Raw genomic sequence first — 23,940 nt, forward strand, 5'->3', positions numbered from 1 at the left:
ACTCGTGATCATTTCAATTGTAGATCCGACATGTCGCCCGTGTTTAGACAGTATTCCGGTTGGTAAACACTGTCTTGGATCTATCTTGTTTCAACTATAAAGTATTTTATTGATGCACGGGTACTGTTCATTCTGGTAACACCTTACATAGCATCCTCCTTCTGTAGGGCCCTCTGGGGCATCTTTATCCATCCAAATGGTACCCTTTTCTCGACAGAGTGTAACTTTTTGATCGGAGCCCTATGGGGAAACAGGGTACCATTTTAGACACTACCTCAGTCTTCATTTATTACATTCTGCAACAAATCAGTTTGTCCCTATAATCAAGCTCAGGAAGTAGGGACGGACGTACGCTGGTTCCCCAGGAATGAGGGATCTTACCACATCTTTGCTCTTCTCATCGTATTTAGTCCAGGGAGGTCTGTTTAGCAGAGTTCTAGATCTCTTTTCCACTGAAGTGTTGATTCTACGCCGTTCAAAGAAGTATCACAGCGGTCTAAGAGGTGCTAGAGGCGTCACTAAAGACCCTGGCATCTGTTATCCATCTGGCGCAGGGGTCTAAGGCACTGCATCTCAGTGCTAGAGGAGTCACTAAAGACCCTGGCATCCGTTATCCATCTGGCGCAGGGGTCTAAGGCACTGCATCTCAGTGCTAGAGGCGTCACTGAAGACCCTGGCATCCGTTATCCATCCGGCGCAGGGGTCTAAGGCACTGCATCTCAGTGCTAGAGGCGTCACTAAAGACCCTGGCATCTGTTATCCATCTGGCGCAGGGGTCTAAGGCACTGCATCTCAGTGCTAGAGGTGTCGCTACAGACTGGTTCGATTCTAGGCTGTATCACAACCGGCCGTGATTGGGAGTCCCATAGGACGGTGCACAAATGTGCCCAGCGTCGTCCGGGTTTGGCCGTAAATAAGAATTTGTTCGTAACTGACTGACTTGCCAGAGACATGAGAATGGCTGGCTAGAGTCTATACAGTCAGAGACATGATGAGAATGGCTGGCTAGAGTCTATACAGTCAGAGACATGGGAATGGCTGGCTAGAGTCTATACAGTCAGAGACATGAGAATGGCTGGCTAGAGTCCATACAGTCAGAGACATGAGAATGGCTGGCTAGAGTCCATACAGTCAGAGACATGAGAATGGCTGGCTAGAGTCTATACAGTCAGAGACATGAGAATGGCTGGCTAGAGTCTATACAGTCAGAGACATGAGAATGGCTGGCTAGAGTCTATACAGTCAGAGACATGAGAATGGCTGGCTAGAGTCTATACAGTCAGATGATGAGAATGGCTGGCTAGAGTCCATACAGTCAGAGACATGATGAGAATGGCTGGCTAGAGCCTATACAGTCAGAGACATGGTGTTACGAATCCCTTTTGGCCCGACAGTCTAGGGGGGGATGGTAATGAGACCCGTAACATAACTCATGTAAATTATAATTGTGACAAAGTAAAAGTGTAAACGTAATAACCAGGACAACTGAAATCTACCGTCAAACTCAAGGTTTATTTATAAACACACGGTAATGGGGGGAGCAGGAAAAGGGGCTGAGCTGGACCCAAGGAAAGAAACAAATATGCAAAAACACCCCTAAGCTAGACTAGCCTATTTCAACAACAGCTAACTAACTAACCAAAAATACAGTGGGTGGTCCGCCCAGTTCTAACTAGTGTTTTTAACTAAGTTTACCTACGGGTAGTGTATGCCCATGGGCGACTTGTCTTGGTTTCCCCTTTTCCCACCAGCAAACACCATAAGCAAAACAATACTCACAGGAGAAGAAAGTGATTTGGAGGTGCTCAAACAAAAGAGAGGTTAATTAATACACAGAGAGCGAGCGAAGAACAGAGATCTACAAACATGGCATTTACAAAGAGATTGAGCTACTGAAACCTATGAAGAACAGAGATCTACAAACATGGCATTTACAAAGAGATTGAGCTACTGAAATCTATGAAGAACAGAGATCTACCAACATGGCATTTACAAAGAGATTGAGAGCTCTAGAGCAAACAAATGATGGGGTTTTTAAACCATGGGGAAGGAACTGTGATAGGGTAGGAAACAGGAGGAGGTGTGTCTTCTGATTGATGGGTTGATTGTTGACTGATTCGGGAGTGATGATTTTCACCTGTGAGGGGAGAAGGAGAGAAAAGAAACACACACACACACAGGATACACACACAGGATACTTGTATCCGTAACACATGGGAATGGCTGGCTAGAGTCCATACAGTCAGAGACATGGGAATGGCTGGCTAGAGTCTATACAGTCAGAGACATGGGAATGGCTGGCTAGAGTCTATACAGTCAGAGACATGGGAATGGCTGGCTAGAGTCTATACAGTCAGAGACAGGTTCAGGGCAGGGTACTGGGTGGTAGCCTGTTAGTGACAGGCTAAGGTTCAGGGCAGGGTACTGGGTGGTTGCCTGCTAGTGACAGGCTAAGGTGACAGGCTAACGACATTAATTAATTATTTTGTTGATATCACGTTGAATTCATGTTAGTTGACAACTCAACCAAATGTAAATCAAAACTAAACGTTGAAGTGATGTCAGTGCCCAGTGGGAAGGGACTGATGTACATAGCTGTGATTATCAACAAAGGGACTGATGTACATAGCTGTGATTATCAACAAAGGGACTGATGCAAACCATTAAAAAAAAACAAGATTCCTGTGGAGGCCAGGAGAATACGTGTATACAGCAGCCATGTCTGAGTAGACCGGTTAACTGAAGAGTCCTGTCTCCTACAGCCTACTGCTAGAATCCACTGAGATGGTAATATGGACTGACCAACAGCAAAGGCTTCCCGCAAGTATTATGCACACCTATACATTTAGGCTCTTATGTAAACATTCTGTTTAGATCATTGTTTTACTTTACATACAATTAGGGGCCGGTATGTTATAGCCAAATTGATATTTGTATGAATTAGATTTATTCGTCAGTCATAATTATTCTTCTGTCATAATTATTGTTTGACTGATGTTAATAACCTGTCAGTGTTCATGCCTCCCTCTGCATGGGGTCCAGAGGCCTAATGGGAATGGCTGGCTAGAGTCTGTACAGTCTTTTGACTGTTTTTTTTGTTGTCTCTGTGATATTGTTTGATCCAAGAATGCCCAAGTTGTCACTTGAATATCTTAGAATTATCTTTTTTATTTTGATACATTTGTTTTTGCAACATTTATAACCAATAATTTGAATAAATTGAACTTTTTTAAATTTTTTTATGGCAAACAACATGTGGACATTTGATTTCTGGATTCATGGATTAAATGCATCAGGAACAAATAGTCAGCTCATTTTCCACGGTGGCTATAAGGAAAAGACTCGAGGGTTTTAAAACCGATACCAATAGCACCTCACTTACCCCGCTCTACTCAGCCGGTCTCCCTCTTCCTGGTCTCTACCTCCACCCTGTATGATCCTGACAATGATCCTGTCTTCTGCCTCCTCCATCAGGATGAAGAACAAAAAGAATATGAGAGTAATTTTTTTCTTTCTTGTCTGTGCTTATCAGCATTTTTTTGACTTGGCCCTGTTTCCCCAAAATTGTTAGAACCTTCGTAGGAGCATCGTTAAATCTCCGGGCTGTTTACAAAAACCCTCGTTACTAAAGTTTCTCTTGAAAATAATTGGGTATATCAATAAAATGTCAACTGTATTTATAAACCACTTTGTACATCAGCAGATGTCAAAGTGCTTTTCAGATACCCAGCTGAAAACCCCAAACAGCAAGCAATGCAGACCCAGGACAAACTCCCTAGAAGAAAGGAACCTAGATGACCCGCAGCGTAAGATAATAACCATGAAGGTTATAGTAGAGGGGGTCAGATAATAACCACGAAGGTTATAGTAGAGGGGGTCAGATAATACCCATGAAGGTTATATTAGAGGGGGTCAGATAATAACCATGACATTTATAGTAGAGGGGGTCAGATAAAAACCACGAAGGTTATAGTAGAGGGGGTCAGATAATAACCACGAAGGTTATAGTAGAGGGGGTCAGATAATACCCATGAAGGTTATATTAGAGGGGGTCAGATAATAACCATGAAGGTTATAGTAGAGGGTCAGATAATAACCATGAAGGTTATATTAGAGGGGGTCAGATAATAACCATGAAGGTTATATTAGAGGGTCAGATAATAACCATGGAGGTTATAGTAGAGGGGGTCAGATAACAACCATGACATTTTTAGTAGAGGGGGTCAGATAATAACCATGAAGGTTATAGTAGAGGGGGTCAGATAATAACCATGAAGGTTATAGTAGAGAGGGTCAGATAATAACCATGACATTTATAGTAGAGAGGGTCAGATAATAACCACGAAGGTTATAGTAGAGGGGGTCAGATAATAACCATGAAGGTTATAGTAGAGAGGGTCAGATAATAACCATGAAGGTTATAGTAGAGGGGGTCAGATAATAACCATGAAGGTTATATTAGAGGGGGTCAGATAATAACCATGAAGGTTATATTAGAGGGTCAGATAATAACCATGGAGGTTATAGTAGAGGGGGTCAGATAATAACCATGACATTTATAGTAGAGAGGGTCAGATAATAACCATGAAGGTTATAGTAGAGGGGGTCAGATAATAACCATAAAGGTTATAGTAGAGGGGGTCAGATAATAACCATGACATTTATAGTAGAGGGCCAGATAATAACCACGAAGGTTGTAGTAGAGGGGTTCAGATAATAACCATGAAGGTTATAGTAGAGAGGGTCAGATAATAACCATGGCATTTATAGTAGAGGGGGTCAGATAATAACCATGACATTTATAGTAGAGGGGGTCAGATAATAACCATGAAGGTTATAGTAGAGGGGGTCAGATAATAACCACAAAGGTTATAGTGGAGGGGGTCAGATAATAACCACGAAGGTTATAGTACAGAGGGTCAGATAATAACCATGAAGGTTATAGTAGAGGGGGTCAGATAATAACCATGACATTTATAGTAGAGGGGGTCAGATAATAACCTTGCCATTTATAGTAGAGGGGGTCAGATAATAACCATGAAGGTTATAGTAGAGGGTCAGATAATAACCATGAAGGTTATAGTAGAGGGGGTCAGATAATATCCATGAAGGTCATAGTAGAGGTTCAGATAATAACCATGAATGTTATAGTAGAGAGGGTCAGATAATAACCATGACGGTTATAGTAGAGGGGGTCAGATAATAACCATGAAGCTTATAGTAGAGGGTCAGATAATAACCATGAAGGTTATAGTAGAGGGTCAGATAATAACCATGAAGGTTATAGTAGAGGGGGTCAGATATTAACCATAAAGGTTATAGTAGAGAGGGTCAGATAATAACCATGAGGGTTATAGTAGAGGGGGTCAGATAATAACCACGAAAGTTATAGTAGAGGGGGTCAGATAACCATGAAGGTTATAGTAGAGGGGGTCAGATAATAACCATGAAGTTTATAGTAGAGGCTCAGATAATAACAATGAAGGTTATAGTAGAGGGGGTCAGATAATAACCATGACATTTATAGTAGAGGGCCAGATAATAACCACGAAGGTTGTAGTAGAGGGGTTCAGATAATAACCATGAAGGTTATAGTAGAGAGGGTCAGATAATAACCATGACATTTATAGTAGAGGGGGTCAGATAATAACCACGAAGGTTATAGTAGAGGGGGTCAGATAATAACCACGAAGGTTATAGTACAGAGGGTCAGATAATAACCATGAAGGTTATAGTAGAGGGGGTCAGATAATAACCATGACATTTATAGTAGAGGGGGATCAGATAATAACCATGACATTTATAGTAGAGGGGGTCAGATAATAACCTTGCCATTTATAGTAGAGGGGGTCAGATAATAACCATGAAGGTTATAGTAGAGGGTCAGATAATAACCATGAAGGTTATAGTAGAGGGGGTCAGATAATATCCATGAAGGTCATAGTAGAGGTTCAGATAATAACCATGAATGTTATAGTAGAGAGGGTCAGATAATAACCATGACGGTTATAGTAGAGGGGGTCAGAATTTCCATGAAGCTTATAGTAGAGGGTCAGATAATAACCATGAAGGTTATAGTAGAGGGTCAGATAATAACCATGAAGGTTATAGTAGAGGGGGTCAGATATTAACCATAAAGGTTATAGTAGAGAGGGTCAGATAATAACCATGAGGGTTATAGTAGAGGGGGTCAGATAATAACCACGAAGGTTATAGTAGAGGGGGTCAGATAACCATGAAGGTTATAGTAGAGGGTCAGATAATAACCATGAAGGTTATAGTAGAGGGTCAGATAATAACCATGAAGGTTATAGTAGAGGGGGTCAGATAATAACCATGAAGGTTATAGTAGAGGGTCAGATAATAACCATGAAGGTTATAGTAGAGGGTCAGATATCCATGGAGGTTATAGTAGAGGGTCAGATAATAACCATGAAGGTTATAGTAGAGGGACAGATAATAACCATGAAGGTTATAGTAGAGGGGGTCAGATAATAACCATGAAGGTTATAGTAGAGGGGGTCAGATAATAACCATGAAGGTTATAGTAGAGGGGGTCAGATAATAACCATAAAGGTTATAGTAGAGGGTCAGATATTAACCATAAAGGTTATATTAGAGGGTCAGAAAATAACCATGAAGGTTATAGTAGAGAGGGTCAGATAATAACCACGAAGGTTATAGTAGAGAGGGTCAGATAATAACCACGAAGGTTATAGTAGAGAGGGTCAGATAATAACCACGAAGGTTATAGTAGTGGGTGCAACACTTCTAGATTCTAATGTCAGATGGCTTTTCATGCATATTATTGATGTAGAAACACATTCACTGTAGAGGATGTGCTACGGAGTGGAAAATATATAACACAGTCATTCAGTAGCAGAGCGCAAATTAGAAGTTGCATATATTATAGTGGCAAGTCACCACTATAGTAAGTGTTGATTGGGCAATTCAGCTTTGGCGTAGGAAAGTTCTTCTTACATTCAATCAAAAGTGTGGACACTTTTAAACAAATCAAACTATATGTTATAGTTGAGATTCTTCAAAGTAGCCACTGTTTGCCTTGATGACAGCTTTGCACACTCTTGGCATTCTCTCAACCAGCTTCATGAGGTAGTCACCTGGAATGCATTTCAATTAACAGGTGTGCCTTGTTAAAAGTTATTTATGGCAATTTTCTTCCTTCTTAATGCGTTTGAGGCACATCAATAGCAGTAGCATGTGTAATAATCTGATTGCTGTTATACTTTAATGAATATGTGAAATTTAGGGTAGGGCTGCCAATTTTGCATTTCCTTTAATTTTTGGGCTGTTGCCAACACTAACTGTCACGTAAAACGTAGGTTCTGCATTTAATATATACAACGACGTGCAGAGATAGTGCGATTAACATACAGTTAATGTACAGTTCTAGGATGTTAGTGCACTATCTGGCAATTTAAATTTTGTTTAATTGAACCTTTATTTAACTTGGCAAGTCAGTTAATAGGAACCAATTCTAATTCACAATGACGGCCTACCCACAGCCAAACCCTAACGATGCTGGGCCAATTGTGCGCCGCCCTATGGGACTCCGAATCACGGCCTGTCGTGATACAGCCTGGAATCAAACCAGAGTCTGTAGAGGCGCCTCTTACACTGAGATGCAGTGGCCTTAGACCGCTGCGCCACTCGGGAGCCCAATGTATAGTCCAGAAAAAATAAGATCTGACCAAATTTTTAGAGTGAGTCTTTACTGGTATCCTAGAGAGGCGATATTGAGAATATTAAAGATCATCTGAACCTTGTCTGAACATCTGCTGACCTTTGTGGCCCTGGGTCTAACTAGACGGCAATGTGCTGGATAGAACCTATTTCTCCACAGACAACGTGGCTCTGTGCTGCGTAGCTTATAGCACCAGATGACAAAGGCTTAGTCAGATAATCCTCGTCGCCATCTGCCCCATGGCCGCCCCACTCAGAACCTCCCAAATTTAAACCTCAAAAACAGGGCACTGGCAACAGATGCTAACATGTGTAACTAGCAGGTGCTTCATTAGGAAAACAGATCGGCGTACACGTGCTGCGGCAGCTGCTCGGGTTGGGTTTTAAACTGTAGCATATACTATTTATCAGGATACGTACAGTATGATACGTACCGATTTAGATCGGATGTCATTTGTAACATATAGAAATGGTTTGCTGGAGATGGTTGGAACAGAGGGCAACGCTAGATGAGATGGGAAAGCTTCCTTACGATTGCTGTGGATATCTGTTGCCTTTACGTTGTTCTGTTTCAGACAGGCTCACCAGTAGTGGGTGCCAGTGTCTTTTCTTGAATCCAAATCAACACATGGCATTCAATACTGTTCATTTGTATTTTTTGAAGCATCAAAAACATTTGCATACAGTAGATTACATTGTTGTTCTTAAACAGAGAATTGACCATCAAGTGGAGGTGGGCATATAACCTTTTCAAGGATCATGTCTACATAGCCTTAGTCAGGATCAGTGGGGTCTCGAGTGTGATGACTGTTAAGCCAACTTACGTTCCCCAGCCAAAAAATAAATCGTCACTCAAACAGAAAGGGGAACTAACAGAGAATCACTGACAACAACCACAACTAAACAGGTGGGGGGGTTTAGGAGGGGTTCTGAAATACACTCATGGAGGTGTCCACTGAAAGTTCACTAGCAACAACAACTGCAACCGAAGACAACCACCGCGAGCGACCACGACATTTCCCCAAGAACAGGGAAACAAAAGAAAAACCCACACCAAAGTAAAAAAAAAACAGGAAACGAACCAAAAAAAAAGTAGAGCAAAACTAAACCAGGGAAATCAGATAAAAGGATTGTTTGTGTAGATCAAAAATATGGCTCACCCACTAAAAGGTGTTGACCATCCACATCTCTCCAGACTACAGGAGGACCGGGCCAGCCACTCTTAAATGTCACCTGGGTCAACACAGGTGAAACACCTTCCCACTAACAAGATGGCAAACCAGCACAGGTGTAACACCTTCCCACTAACAAGATGGCAAACCAACACAGGTGAAACACTTGTTGGGAACATTTAAAGTAACACATAAAACAAAATGAAAGGAAAGTTAATACACCACTGAGTTATAATTTCAGTGTTGAAATATAATACTAAATATCTGTATCCCTTTAATTGACGAAGAAAAAGCTCATGGTAACTGCATATATTTTGGGAAGAACGTTGCAGGTGTCTGACTGGCTGCTTCCTGCGCTCTGTGTGATCGTGTCCTAGAACGTCACATCGTATTTTTAAACGTGTGAAGACAGGAAAGGCACATGACTGCACGTCTGAGTGAGTCTCTACAGTAAATATATATATATATATATACAGAGCATTGGGAAAGTATCCAGACCCTTTGACTTTTTCCACAATTTGTGACGTTACAGCTTAATTCTAAAATGGGATTAAATAAATAAAAAATCCTCATTAATCTACATACAATACCCCATAATGACAAAGCGAAAACAAGTTTTCATAAATTTTTTCAAATGTATTACAAATAAAAAACAGAAAGACCTTTTTGACATAAGTATTCAGACCCTTTGCTTTGAGACTCGACATTGAGCTCAGGTGCATCCTGTTTCCATTTATCGTCCTTGAGATGTCTCTACAACTTGATTGGAGTCCACTGGTGGTAAATTCAATTGATTGGACATGATTTAGAAAGGCACACACCTGTCTATATAAGGTCCCACAGTTGACAGTGAATGTCAGCGCAAAAACCAAGCCACGACGACTTCAACCATGAGAAACCAGAGTCTCTGAGATAGAACTCTTTGGCATGAATGCCAAGTGTCACATCTGAAGCAACCAGGCACTGCTCATTACCTGGCCAATACCATCCCAACATTGAAGCATGGTAGTGCCAGCATCATGCTGTGGGGATGTTTTTCAGTGGCATGGACTGGGAGACTAGTCAGGATTGAGGGAAAGATGAACAAAGTACAGAGAGATCCTTGATGAAAACCTGTTTCAGGGCACTCGGGACCTCAGACTGGGGCGAAGGTTCACCTTCCAACAGGACAACGACCCTACACACATAGCCTAGACAAGGCAGGAGTGGCTTCAGGCTTCTACCCCCAAGCGATAAGACTCCTGAACATCTAATCAAATGGCTACCCAGACTACTTGCATTGCCCCCCCCCCCCCCCCCCTTTCTATGCTGCTACTCTCTATTATCTATGCATAGTCACTTTAATAGCTCTACCTACATGTACATATTACCTCGACTAACCGGTGCCCCCGCACATTGACTCTGTACCTGTACCCCCTGTATATAGTCTCCACATTGACTCTGTACCGGTACCCCCTGTATATAGTCTCCACATTGACTCTGTACCGGTACCCCCTGTATATAGCCTCCACATGGACTCTGTACCGGTACCCCCTGTATATAGCCTCCACATTGACTCTGTACCGGTACCCCCTGTATATAGCCTCCACATTGACTCTGTACCAGTACCCCCTGTATATAGCCTCCACATTGACTCTGTACCAGTACCCCCTGTATATAGTCTCCACATTGACTCTGTAGCCTCCACATTGACTCTGTACCGGTACCCCCTGTATATAGCCTCCACATTGACTCTGTACCTGTACCCCCTGTATATAGCCTCCACATTGACTCTGTACCTGTACCCCCTGTATATAGTCTCCACATTGACTCTGTACCTGTACCCCCTGTATATAGTCTCCACATTGACTCTGTACCTGTACACCCTGTATATAGCCTCCACATTGACTCTGTACCAGTACCCCCCTGTATATAGCCTCCACATTGACTCTGTACCTGTACCCCCTGTATATAGCCTCCACATTGACTCTGTACCTGTACACCCTGTATATAGCCTCCACATTGACTCTGTACCAGTACCCCCCTGTATATAGCCTCCACATTGACTCTGTACCTGTACCCCCTGTATATAGTCTCCACATTGACTCTGTAGCCTCCACATTGACTCTGTACCTGTACCCCCTGTATATAGTCTCCACATTGACTCTGTAGCCTCCACATTGACTCTGTACCTGTACACCCTGTATATAGCCTCCACATTGACTCTGTACCTGTACCCCCTGTATACAGCCTTCACATTGACTCTGTACCTGTACCCCCTGTATATAGTCTCCACATTGACTCTGTAGCCTCCACATTGACTCTGTACCTGTACACCCTGTATATAGCCTCCACATTGACTCTGTAATGGTACCCCCTGTATATAGCCTCCACATTGACTCTGTAATGGTACCCCCTGTATATATCCTCCACATTGACTATGTACCAGTACCCCCTGTATATAGTCTCACTATTGACTCTGTACCGGTACCCCCTGTATATAGTCTCCACATTAACTCTGTACCGGTACCCCCTGTATATAGCCTCCACATTGACTCTGTACCGGTACCCCCTGTATATAGCCTCCACATTGACTCTGTACCGGTACCCCCTGTATATAGCCTCCACATTGACTCTGTACCTGTACCCCCTGTATATAGCCTCCACATTGACTCTGTACCGGTACCCCCTGTATATAGCCTCCACATTGACTCTGTACCTGTACCCCCTGTATATAGCCTCCACATTGACTCAGTACCGGTACCCCCTGTATATAGTCTCCACATTGACTCTGTAGCCTCCACATTGACTCTGTACCTGTACACCCTGTATATAGCCTCCACATTGACTCTGTAATGGTACCCCCTGTATATAGCCTCCACATTGACTCTGTACCGGTACCCCCTGTATATATCCTCCACATTGACTATGTACCAGTACCCCTGTATATAGTCTCACTATTGACTCTGTACCGGTACCCCCTGTATATAGTCTCCACATTGACTCTGTACCGGTACCCCCTGTATATAGTCTCCACATTGACTCTGTACCGTAACACCCTGTATATAGCCTCCACATTGACTCTGTACTGTAACACCCTGTATATAGTCTCCACATTGACTCTGTACTGGTACCCCCTGTATATAGCCTCCACATTGACTCTGTACCGGTACCCCCTGTATATAGCCTCCACATTGACTCTGTACCGGTACCCCCTGTATATAGCCTCCACATTGTCTCTGTACCGGTACCCCCTGTATATAGCCTCCACATTGACTCTGTACCTGTACCCCCTGTATATAGCCTCCACATTGACTCTGTACCGGTACCACCTGTATATAGCCTCCACATTGACTCTGTACCGGTACCCCCTGTATATAGTCTCCACATTGACTCTGTACCTGTACCCCCTGTATATAGCCTCCACATTGACTCTGTACCGGTACCCCCTGTATATAGTCTCCACATTGACTCTGTACCTGTACCCCCTGTATATAGCCTCCACATTGACTCTGTACCAGTACCCCCTGTATATAGCCTCCACATTGACTCTGTACTGGTACCCCCTGTATATAGCCTCCACATTGACTCTGTACCAGTACCCCCTGTATATAGTCTCCACATTGACTCTGTAGCCTCCACATTGACTCTGTACCTGTACCCCCTGTATATAGTCTCCACATTGACTCTGTACCAGTACCCCCTGTATATAGTCTCCACATTGACTCTGTAGCCTCCACATTGACTCTGTACCGTAACACCCTGTATATAGCCTCCACATTGACTCTGTACTGGTACCCCCTGTATATAGTCTCCACATTGACTCTGTACCGGTACCCCCTGTATATAGCCTCCACATTGACTCTGTACCGGTACCCCCTGTATATAGTCTCCACATTGACTCTGTACCTGTACCCCCTGTATATAGCCTCCACATTGACTCTGTACCGGTACCCCCTGTATATAACCTCCACATTGACTCTGTACCGGTACCCCCTGTATATAGCCTCCACATTGACTCTGTACCGGTACCCCCTGTATATAGTCTCCACATTGACTCTGTACCGTAACACCCTGTATATAACCTCCACATTGACTCTGTACCGGTACCCCCTGTATATAGCCTCCACATTGACTCTGTACCGGTACCCCCTGTATATAGTCTCCACATTGACTCTGTACCGTAACACCCTGTATATAGCCTCCACATTGACTCTGTACTGGTACCCCCTGTATATAGTCTCCACATTGACTCTGTACTGGTACCCCCTGTATATAGCCTCCACATTGACTCTGTACCGGTACCCCCTGTATATAGCCTCCACATTGACTCTGTACTGGTACCCCCTGTATATAGCCTCCACATTGACTCTGTACCGGTACCCCCTGTATATAGCCTCCACATTGACTCTGTACCTGTACCCCCTGTATATAGTCTCCACATTGACTCTGTACCGGTACCCCCTGTATATAGCCTCCACATTGACTCTGTACCTGTACCCCCTGTATATAGTCTCCACATTGACTCTGTACCGGTACCCCCTGTATATAACCTCCACATTGACTCTGTACCTGTACCCCCTGTATATAGTCTCCACATTGACTCTGTACCTGTACCCCCTGTATATAGTCTCCACATTGACTCTGTACCGGTACCCCCTGTATATAGTCTCCACATTGACTCAGTACCGGTACCCCCTGTATATAACCTCCACATTGACTCTGTACCTGTACCCCCTGTATATAGTCTCCACATTGACTCTGTACCTGTACCCCCTGTATATAGTCTCCACATTGACTCTGTACCGGTACCCCCTGTATATAACCTCCACATTGACTCTGTACCTGTACCCCCTGTATATAGTCTCCACATTGACTCTGTACCTGTACCCCCTGTATATAGTCTCCACATTGACTCTGTACCGGTACCCCCTGTATATAGTCTCCACATTGACTCAGTACCGGTACCCCCTGTATATAACCTCCACATTGACTCTGTACCTGTACCCCCTGTATATAGTCTCCACATTGACTCTGTACCTGTACCCCCTGTATATAGCCTCCACATTGACTCTGTACCGGTACCCCCTGTATTTAGTCTCCACATTGACTCTGTACCTGTACCCCCTGTATATAGCCTCCACATTGACTCTGTACCGGTACCCCCTGTATATAGTCTCCACATTGACTCTGTACCTGTACCCCCTGTATATAGCCTCCACATTGACTCTGTACCGGTACCCCCTGTATATAGTCTCCACATTGACTCTGTACCTGTACCCCCTGTATATAGCCTCCACATTGACTCTGTACCGGTACCCCCTGTATATAGCCTCCACATTGACTCTGTACCTGTACCCCCTGTATATAGCCTCCACATTGACTCTGTACCGGTACCCCCTGTATATAGCCTCCACATTGACTCTGTACCGGTACCCCCTGTATATAGCCTCCACATTGACTCTGTACCGGTACCCCCTGTATATAGTCTCCACATTGACTCTGTACCTGTACCCCCTGTATATAGCCTCCACATTGACTCTGTACCGGTACCCCCTGTATATAGCCTCCACATTGACTCTGTACCTGTACCCCCTGTATATAGCCTCCACATTGACTCTGTACCTGTACCCCCTGTATATAGCCTCCACATTGACTCTGTACCTGTACACCCTGTATATAGCCTCCACATTGACTCTGTAATGGTACCCCCTGTATATAGCCTCCACATTGACTCTGTAATGGTACCCCCTGTATATAGCCTCCACATTGACTCTGTACCGGTACCCCCTGTATATAGCCTCCACATTGACTCTGTACCGGTACCCCCTGTATATTGCCTCCACATTGACTCTGTACCGGTACCCCCTGTATATAGCCTCCACATTGACTCTGTACCTGTACCCCCTGTATATAGCCTCCACATTGACTCTGTACCTGTACACCCTGTATATAGCCTCCACATTGACTCTGTACCGGTACCCCCTGTATATAGCCTCCACATTGACTCTGTACCTGTACCCCCTGTATATAGCCTCCACATTGACTCTGTACCTGTACCCCCTGTATATAGCCTCCACATTGACTCTGTAATGGTACCCCCTGTATATAGCCTCCACATTGACTCTGTACCGGTACCCCCTGTATATAGCCTCCACATTGACTCTGTACCTGTACACCCTGTATATAGCCTCCACATTGACTCTGTAACGGTACCCCCTGTATATAGTCTCACTATTGTTATTTTACTGCTGCTCTTTAATTATTTGTTACTTTTCTTTCTTTTTTTGTGTATTTTTCTTAACTGCGTTGTTGGTTAAGGACTCGTAAGTAAATGTTACACTGTGAAGTCTACACTTGTTGTATTTGGCACATGTGACTAATAAGATTTGATTTGACAAGTCTCTTAATGTCCTTGAGTGGCCCAGCCAGAGGCCGGATCGAACATCTCTGGAGAGACCTGAAAATAGCTGTGCAGGAACTCTCCCCATCCAACTTGACAGAGCTTTTATAGGATCTGCAGAGAGGAATGGATTAAACTGCCCAAATACATGTGTGCCAAGCTTGTAGCGTCATACCCAAGAAGACTTGAGGCTGTAATCGTGCCAAAGATGCTTCAACAAAGTTCTGAGTAAAGGGTGTGTGTAAATGTTATATTTCTGTTTTTTTTTGTTTGTTTTTTTTGCACAAATTTCTAAACCTATTTTTGCGTTGTCATTATTGGGTATTGTGTGTAGATTTATGAAAAACATTACATCTGTTTTAGAATAAGGCTGTAATGTAACAAAATGTGGAAAAAGTGAAGGGGTCTGAAAATGTTCCGAATGCACCGTACAGCTCCCTGAGCCTGGGGGTGTAGACTCGCATGGTACCCTATCGCTTACACATGGGCCCTAGTCAAAAGCATTGCACTAAATAGGGAATAGGGTGCCATTTGAACCTCACAGCCGTAAGCACCTTAGACTTAAAGCTTCTCTGTGGAGAACAGTCTGTGACAGATATCTCCGAGCCTCTATGTGGAGAACAGTCTGTGACAGATATCTCCTAGCCTCTCTGTGGAGAACAGTCTGTGACAGATATCTCCTAGCCTCTCTGTGGAGAACAGTCTGTGACATATATCTCCTAGCCTCTCTGTGGAGAACAGTCTGTGACACATCTCCTAGCCTCTCTGTGGAGAAAGATTTGTGACATATCTCTTAGACGCTCTGTGGAGAACAGTCTGTGACAGATATCTCCTAGCCTGTCTGTGGAGAACAGTCTGTGACATATCTCCTAGCCTGTCTGTGGAGAACAGTCTCACATTTGGGGGTGAGAGCAGCAGTAGACGAGGTCTATCTAAGATGTCTGCTGTGGCTTTGAAGTAAAGAAGTACAGGTAGGATTAATACTGCTCTGAGCAACCTGGACTCAGGGGTAGACGTAACATAGTAAATGTAAATCTGGGACAGTCCAATTAGTTTGATGCAGTATACTAATGTTCTTTAGCTAGGTTTCTTAGCCCATACAGAGCATTTGGAAAGTATTCATACCCCTTGACTTTTTCCACATTTTGTTACGTTACAGCCTTATTCTAAAATGGATTACATGTTTTTCCCCCTTACAGAAGGACAACCATCTCTGCAGAACTCCACCAATCAGGCCTTTATGGTAAAGTGGCCAGACGGAAGCCACTCCTCAGTAAAAGGCACATGACAGCCCTCTTGGAGTTTGCCAAAATGCACCTAAAGGACTCTCAGACCATGAGAAAAAAAATGATCTGGTCGGATGAAACCAAGATTGAATTATTTGGCTTGAATCCCAAGCATCACGTCTGGAAGAAACCTGGTGCCATCCCTACGATGATGCATGGTTGTTGCAGCATCATGCTGTGGGGATGTTTTTCAGCGGCAGGGACTGGGAGACTAGTCAGGATGGATGGAAAGATGAATGGAGAAAAGTACAGAGGTATCCTTGATTAAAAACCTTCTCCAGAGCACTCAGGACCTCAGACTGGGGTGAAGGTTCACCTTCTAACAAGACAACGACATTAAGCATACAGCCAAGACAATGTAGGAGTGGCTTCAGGACAAGTCTCTGAATGTCCTTGAGGGGCCCAGCCAGAGCCCAGACTTGAACCCGATCAAACATCTCTGGAGAGAGATGAAAATAGCTGTGCAGTGACGCTCCCCATCCAACCTGACAGAGCTTGAGAGGGTCTGCAGAGAAGAATGAGAGAAACTCCCCAAATACAGTTGTGCCAAGCTTATAGTTTCATACCCAAGGAAACTCGAGTCTGTAATTGCTACAAAAGGTTCTTCAACAAAGTACTGAGTAAAGGGTCTGAATACTTATGTAAATGTGATATTTAGGTATTTTTGCTTTGCTTTGACATTATGGGGTATTGTGTGTAGATTGATAAGGGAAAAAAACAATTGAATCCATTTTAGAATACAGCTGTAACGTAACATAATGTGGAACAAGTCAATGGGTCTGAATACTTTCAGAACGTTCTGTATGTTAAGTTTCGTATGGGGTGTATTCATTTGTGGATGTCCATCTCCTATGATATGTTACAAATTACAACGCATATGATATATTACTAACTGCAATTCGTACAATATGTGCCGAATTTGCTAAACGTATGATAAGGTACGATATTCCAATATTATGCCACTAATGTTCCCTAGGTGGCTAACGTTAGCTTAGGGTTAAGGTTACGGTTAAGGGAAGTGTTAAGTATTTGCAAAGTAGTTGAAAAGTAGTAACTCATTGCACAGTTGCTAATTAGCTTAAATGCTAAAGTTGTCCGTGATGATTTTTGAAAACACTACCATTGGCATGCTGGACGTTCACGTTATACGCCCACCCATTCACCCCGACCAACCAACCTACTTTCATTTTTGCCTTAATTACCTCCTGTCTTATGTAACCATACCAAACATAACATATCATACTAATTTGAGTTTCCTGGATTTACAATTTACTATGTTACGTCTAGCCTATGAGACCAGGCTGCTCTGAGAAACTGCTCCAGCTTCTTACACAGAGCTGAGCCGTCTTGCGAGATGCCTGGCACATTGTAGACACCTCCAGAAGGACACTGACTCCGTTCCACTCAGCCTCTCAGCCGGTCTCCCCTCTTCCTGGTCTCTACCTCCGCCCTGTATGATCCTGACAAACCGTCTTCTGCCTCCTCCATCAGGATGAAGAACCAAAAGAAAAAAAGAGGGTTTATTTTTCTCTTAGTCTTCTTGGTTACTCTTCCTCCCTCGTTGGGTAGGTTTTTATTTTCTCTGTCCTGGTCTTTGTCTTGATATTGGGAGTTCACTGGGTTTTCTTTACCTTCTGTCAGATAATACCATTTTCTTCAATACCTCTTTTGACTTTGAACTGTCTTGTTTCTCTCTGCTTTCCTGCCGTTTCAGGAAGTGAGTACAATAATTCAAATGGAATATTCAGATAAACAGGTGTCAGACGTATTGAATTGATTATGACAGCATGTGTTATAATTTCTGTACTGTATAAAAGTTTACTCGTCATCCATAGATTGTCATCTAACTTTTTTTTTTGCGATTGTGAATACGCTTGATAGTGCTGTTTTGTTATAAGTGACACATTTGGATTCATTTGTTTTTCTTCACCAGGGCAAACGTCAGACTATGCTCCCTATTTCTACGACAAAGGACCGAGCAGCACCGATGGGAATATGGCTCTCTTCAGTATCTCAGAAGACACACCAGTCGGTAAGTGTTGTGAACAATTAAATAAATGAGATGATTATTTAATATAATTATTCAATTGAGTCAGTGAAGTTGTGAATTGATAATATACAGTATGTCATGTGGTTTACAAATAGCATGTATAATGTGACTAAATTAAAAGAAAAACACAGTGTGATGGATTTTGTGTTTCAAGAACAGTGTTATACAGTAGTTAAGGATCAGACCTGGCTTCAAATACTATTTGTAATAATTTCAAGGAGATGATGTGTGCTTCGTTGAGCTTGCCTATGCTTCGTTGACCAACAGAATAGTCCCAAAACTGCAAACCCTGCACTCCATGCAGGTGAGAGTTGAGTTGAAACACTCAAAAATATTTGAAAGATTTCAAATAGTATTTGAACCCAGGTCTGCTTGTGATGGACTGATCAGTGATCACTTGAGCAGCATTGAGCCTTAGATTTATCACCATAATGCCCTGCAGAGGACGGTGACGCGCGCTAACAAGCTTAGCCAGGGAAAACAATAACGAGGCATGGGTGGCTGTCAACAATAGGAAAAACAATCAGACAATACTACGGAGTGCAACATTTCCAGGTTTTCCAGAAATCCCACTTGGAGGAATACCCAGATTTCCTGCTTGTTCCTGGTATTCTGGAAAACCTGGGTTTTTGGGAAAGGTTACACCTCAGAATTCCTATTCCTAAACAACTATGTCTAGGTCAGGTTAATGGTGCTGTAGGATATGCTCTCCTGTACAACTGGAGGTAGAGATGGGTTACCTTTCATGTATTTGATAGGTAATGTTATTACCAAATTTGGTAACACTTTAATATTTGAAGAGTAGCTACATAAAGACTTCATCACACATTCATAAGCATTCGTAACTCATACATGAGCATTCATAAGCATTCATAACAGATTCATAAGCATTCACCACACATTCATAAGCATTCATAACACATTCATAACACATTCATAAGCATTCATAATGCATACATAAGCATTCATAACACATTCATAACACATTCATAAGCATTCATAATGCATACATAAGCATTCATAACACATACATACGCATTCATAACACATTCATAAGCATTCATAACACATTCATAAGCATTCATAACACATTCATAAGCATTCATAACGCATTCATAATGCATTCATAACAGATTCATAAGCAGGTGCTATCTCTGTCTCTAACCTTACAGGAACACAGGTATATATCCTAAATGGCACTGACCCAGAGGGGGATGCCGTGTGGTTTGGCCTGACCTTTGAGAAGGGCACCAGAGAATACCTGAGAGTGGACCCCAAATCAGGAAACATAACTCTCATTCAGGAACTAGACAGAGAGGTGAGTGTAATGCAGGGAGCTTTGAGAAAACTATATCTCTGGTAATCTCAGCAACCCAGAACCAAGTCTGCCGTCTGTCGCCAGAGACTATCATTACCCCCTAGTACCGGATGTGCTATTTAGAGTGCTGTTAACAACATGTTCTTTGTTTTGTCAGAAACAAGGTGAAATCTCAGCTCTCGTTAGCATAACAGATGGCCGGAATAAGGTGAGCTGAGCTTTGACAACAACATTCGTCGCTTCAAATGTATAGGCCTATACACATACCAAATAATCATACATGGCTTCTCAGCCGGGCTGTTGTGATGTCATCTGTTTGTTCCTTCCTTTAGGTTGTCGAGACGATACGGGTGTTTGTCACCGATGCCAATGATGAAGAACCAGAGTTCCAGAACCTGCCTTTCGCCATAGACGTCCCAGAGGTCAGTGTTAAACCCTCATCGCCATACAGACAGCTCTGTCTTTGGTTTAAAAGGTCTTTAGAGATAATGTTAAGTGATAACGACAGAGATGTCAATATTGGTATCATGTCTTTAGAGATAATGTTAAGTGATAATGGCAGAGATGTCAATATTGGTATCATGTCTTTAGAGATAATGTTAAGTGATAACGACAGAGATGTCAATATTGGTATCATGTCTTTAGAGATAATGTTAAGTGATAACGACAGAGATGTCAATATTGGTATCATGTCTTTAGAGATAATGTTAAGTGATAATGACAGAGATGTCAATATTGGTATCATGTCTTTAGAGATAATGTTAAGTGATAACGACAGAGATGTCAATATTGGTATCATGTCTTTAGAGATAATGTTAAGTGATAACGACAGAGATGTCAATATTGGTATCATGTCTTTAGAGATAATGTTAAGTGATAATGACAGAGATGTCAATATTGGTATCATGTCTTTAGAGATAATGTTAAGTGATAACGGCAGAGATGTCAATATTGGTATCATGTCTTTAGAGATAATGTTAAGTGATAATGACAGAGATGTCAATATTGGTATCATGTCTTTAGAGATAATATTAAGTGATAATGACAGAGATGTCAATATTGGTATCATGTTTTTAGACATAATAGGGCGTCACTACCCCAGGGGCCTGTCTGACATGCTGGCAAGTAATGACACCGTTATTAAAGTCTAGCAGATATACACCGTTATTAAAGTCTAGCAGATATACACCGTTATTAAAGTCTAGCAGATATACACCGTTATTAAAGTCTAGCAGATATACACCGCTATTAAAGTCTAGCAGATATACACCGTTATTAACGTCTAGCAGATATGTACTAGATAAGTAAGTGCACAGGCACTTATCTAGTACACATTATGTTTAATGTCAAATGCCATCCATGTCTGTGTCATCTGCAGGACACTCCAGCTGGAAGCAGCATTTACAGAGTGCAAGCGGTGGATAAGGACATGGGCTCTGGAGGCAGTGTCACCTACTACTTACAGGTGAACAACGTCCATTAATCACTAAAGAAGAAGAAAATGGTCTGAAACAGGAAGGGACTATATGAACCCTCAAATTTAGTTTTTATTTTTGTTGCTACGTGTTTGTTTGACCTTTATTTAACCAGGTAAGTCAGTTAAGAACAAATTCTTATTTTCAATGAGGACCTAGTGGGTTAGCTGCCTGTTCAGGGGCAGAACAACAGATTTGTACCATGTCAGCTTGGGGGTTTGAACTTGCAACCTTTCGGTTACTAGTCCAACGCTCTAACCACTAGGCTACCCTGCACCCCGTGTCATAATGAACACAGTCCTGGTCTGCCAGAGGGTTCTAATGTTATACAGTCTATACGGAGGATCCACTGTCATACTGTAGATGATCAACACAGGAAGTGAACCATCCTCGGAGAGAAAACCATTCATTTTTTTTACACTGGAGTGGAGGCAGGAAATGGTGTTACTTTAGTGGATTACATTTCAATTACATTTCAGCAAGGTGTCGAGGGCTTAGCCGGAGCTTAGGGCTGCTTTTGGCCATCAGCAAGCAAACAGCCGTTGGCACCGTTCATATGTCGACTGGGAGATTCACAAAGCAGATTCTGGAGTCTAAAACCATCCTGATGATTTTAGATATCTGAAAGAACAACAGTAGAAAATGGTTGAAAGGCTGAAATGTAACGTTTTATCCCTCTTTAGGCCTGGATTTGATGTGTGATGTGGTCTTGGTTGTACTTCAAGTGTATTTGAAATGTCATTGAAACTAAAATCTTAATTGAATATCAAGTGCTTAGTTAGATCTGTCCTAGATCTCAGCGTACATCATCACAACGAAGGGTTCACTGATGGTCCTGTGTCTGTTCACAGGGAACTCCTACTACCAAGTTCACCATCGACGGCCACAGTGGGGTCCTGCGGATCAAACCAGGCGAGACGCTCGACTTTGAGACGACAACGTTACACTTTGTGACGGTGGTTGCCAAGGTTAGATGGCCACTAGCTATGTGTCAATCAATTATTTTTGTATTTTTTGTATTTTTATGAAGCCCTTTTTTTATACAGCAGTTGTCACAAAGTTCTTTACAGATACCCAGCCTAAAACCCCAAACAACAATGTGTCATCCCAATCTATCCTCTCCTCTGAGTCCTGGGGGAAGGAAGCTTTCCTTCTATTTCTGTTCTCTGAGTCCTGGGAGAGGGAAGCTTTTCTTCTGTCTCTATCCTCTTCTCTAAGCCCTGGGGAGGGAAGCTTTTCTTCTGTCTCTATCCTCTTCTCTAAGCCCTGGGAGAGGGAAGCTTTTCTTCTGTCTCTATCCTCTTCTCTAAGCCCTGGGAGAGGGAAGCTTTTCTTCTGTCTCTATCCTCTTCTCTAAGCCCTGGGAGAGGGAAGCTTTTCTTCTGTCTCTATCCTCTTCTCTAAGCCCTGGGAGAGGGAAGCTTTTCTTCTGTCTCTATCCTCTTCTCTGATCCCTGTGGGCTGGGGGTCCCTCTGTCTTTAAGCCTCAGGGGGAGGATCAGCTCCTCTCCTCCATCCTTGGATCCTCTAAGCTCTCGGGGAGGGTCTGCCCAGATTATTTAAGGCCACACTACGGCTCGGCCCTTGATCCCACACCATGGCAGTTGATTGACTAATTGTCTCGTGTGAAGGAGCATGTTGTTTAGGCCCTTTACTGTACGTTGAGTGTATTTTCATGGGAGCCAGATTCTGAAGTTCACACACAAATAGAAAGCTGTTGAAATTCACATATCTAGCAGATGGAGATGTGTGACACTGAGTTCTCAGCCTGAAGTGTCGCTCCTTTCGCAATTGAAGAAGGCCTTTTTCCTTAGGGCGATGGAGGAGGTGGTACTCCTCACTAAGCAAACAGTGTTACATCCTTCCACACAGAGTATTTAAATTTTTTGGGTATTTAATTAGGCAAGTCAGTTAAGAACAAATTATTATTTTCAATGACAGCCTACTGGGGAACAGTGGGTTAACTGCTTTGTTCAGGGGCAGAACGACAGATTTTTACCTTGTCAGCTCAGTGATTCGATCCAGCAACCTTTCGGTTACTGGTCCAACGCTCTAACCACTAGGCTACCTGCCGCCTTGTTTAACTTATGCAAACAGTACTGTTGCTTCGCAATGGTGTTTAGCGCTAAATAATCAGTCAGCACATGTGTCGTCGTCCAATGTCTAACCTTCTGTTGTATCCACCAGGATGGGGGTGGGCAGTACAAAGGGAAGCATCAGGTGTTGACATCTACAGCCACCATAACCATCAACGTCCTCGACGCCCAAGACACTCCTCCAGCCTTCGTTGGAACTCCTTACTTTGGCTACGTCTACGAGGTCTCACTTCCTGTAAGTACAACACAACCTTCTTACTTTGGCCACATCTACGAGGTCTCAGTTCCTGTAAGTACAACACAACCTCCTTACTTTGGCTACGTCTACGAGGTCTCACTTCCTGTAAGTACAACACAACCTCCTTACTTTGGCTACGTCTACGAGGTCTCGCTTCCTGTAAGTAAAACACAACCTCCTTACTTTGGCTACGTCGACGAGGTCTCGCTTCCTGTAAGT

The 23,940-nt window shown here is 42.9% G+C and overlaps 1 protein-coding gene across 1 annotated transcript; it reads left to right on the forward strand.

The window, feature by feature from the left end:
• Nucleotides 1-18,219: 18,219 nt before the first annotated feature.
• LOC139399430 (cadherin-related family member 1a-like) lies at nt 18,220-23,718 on the forward strand (the record flags this gene model as incomplete). The annotated part of the gene is made up of 8 exons (XM_071144839.1): nt 18,220-18,261; nt 18,478-18,576; nt 19,767-19,912; nt 20,070-20,120; nt 20,245-20,334; nt 21,291-21,377; nt 22,239-22,355; nt 23,575-23,718. Coding segments are annotated over exons 2-8 (672 nt in total), but the record flags the coding sequence as incomplete, so codon positions are not given.
• Nucleotides 23,719-23,940: the final 222 nt, after the last annotated feature.

This window comes from Oncorhynchus clarkii, unplaced genomic scaffold (genome assembly GCF_045791955.1).
Source record: "Oncorhynchus clarkii lewisi isolate Uvic-CL-2024 unplaced genomic scaffold, UVic_Ocla_1.0 unplaced_contig_5131_pilon_pilon, whole genome shotgun sequence".
Lineage (NCBI taxonomy): Eukaryota > Metazoa > Chordata > Actinopteri > Salmoniformes > Salmonidae > Oncorhynchus > Oncorhynchus clarkii.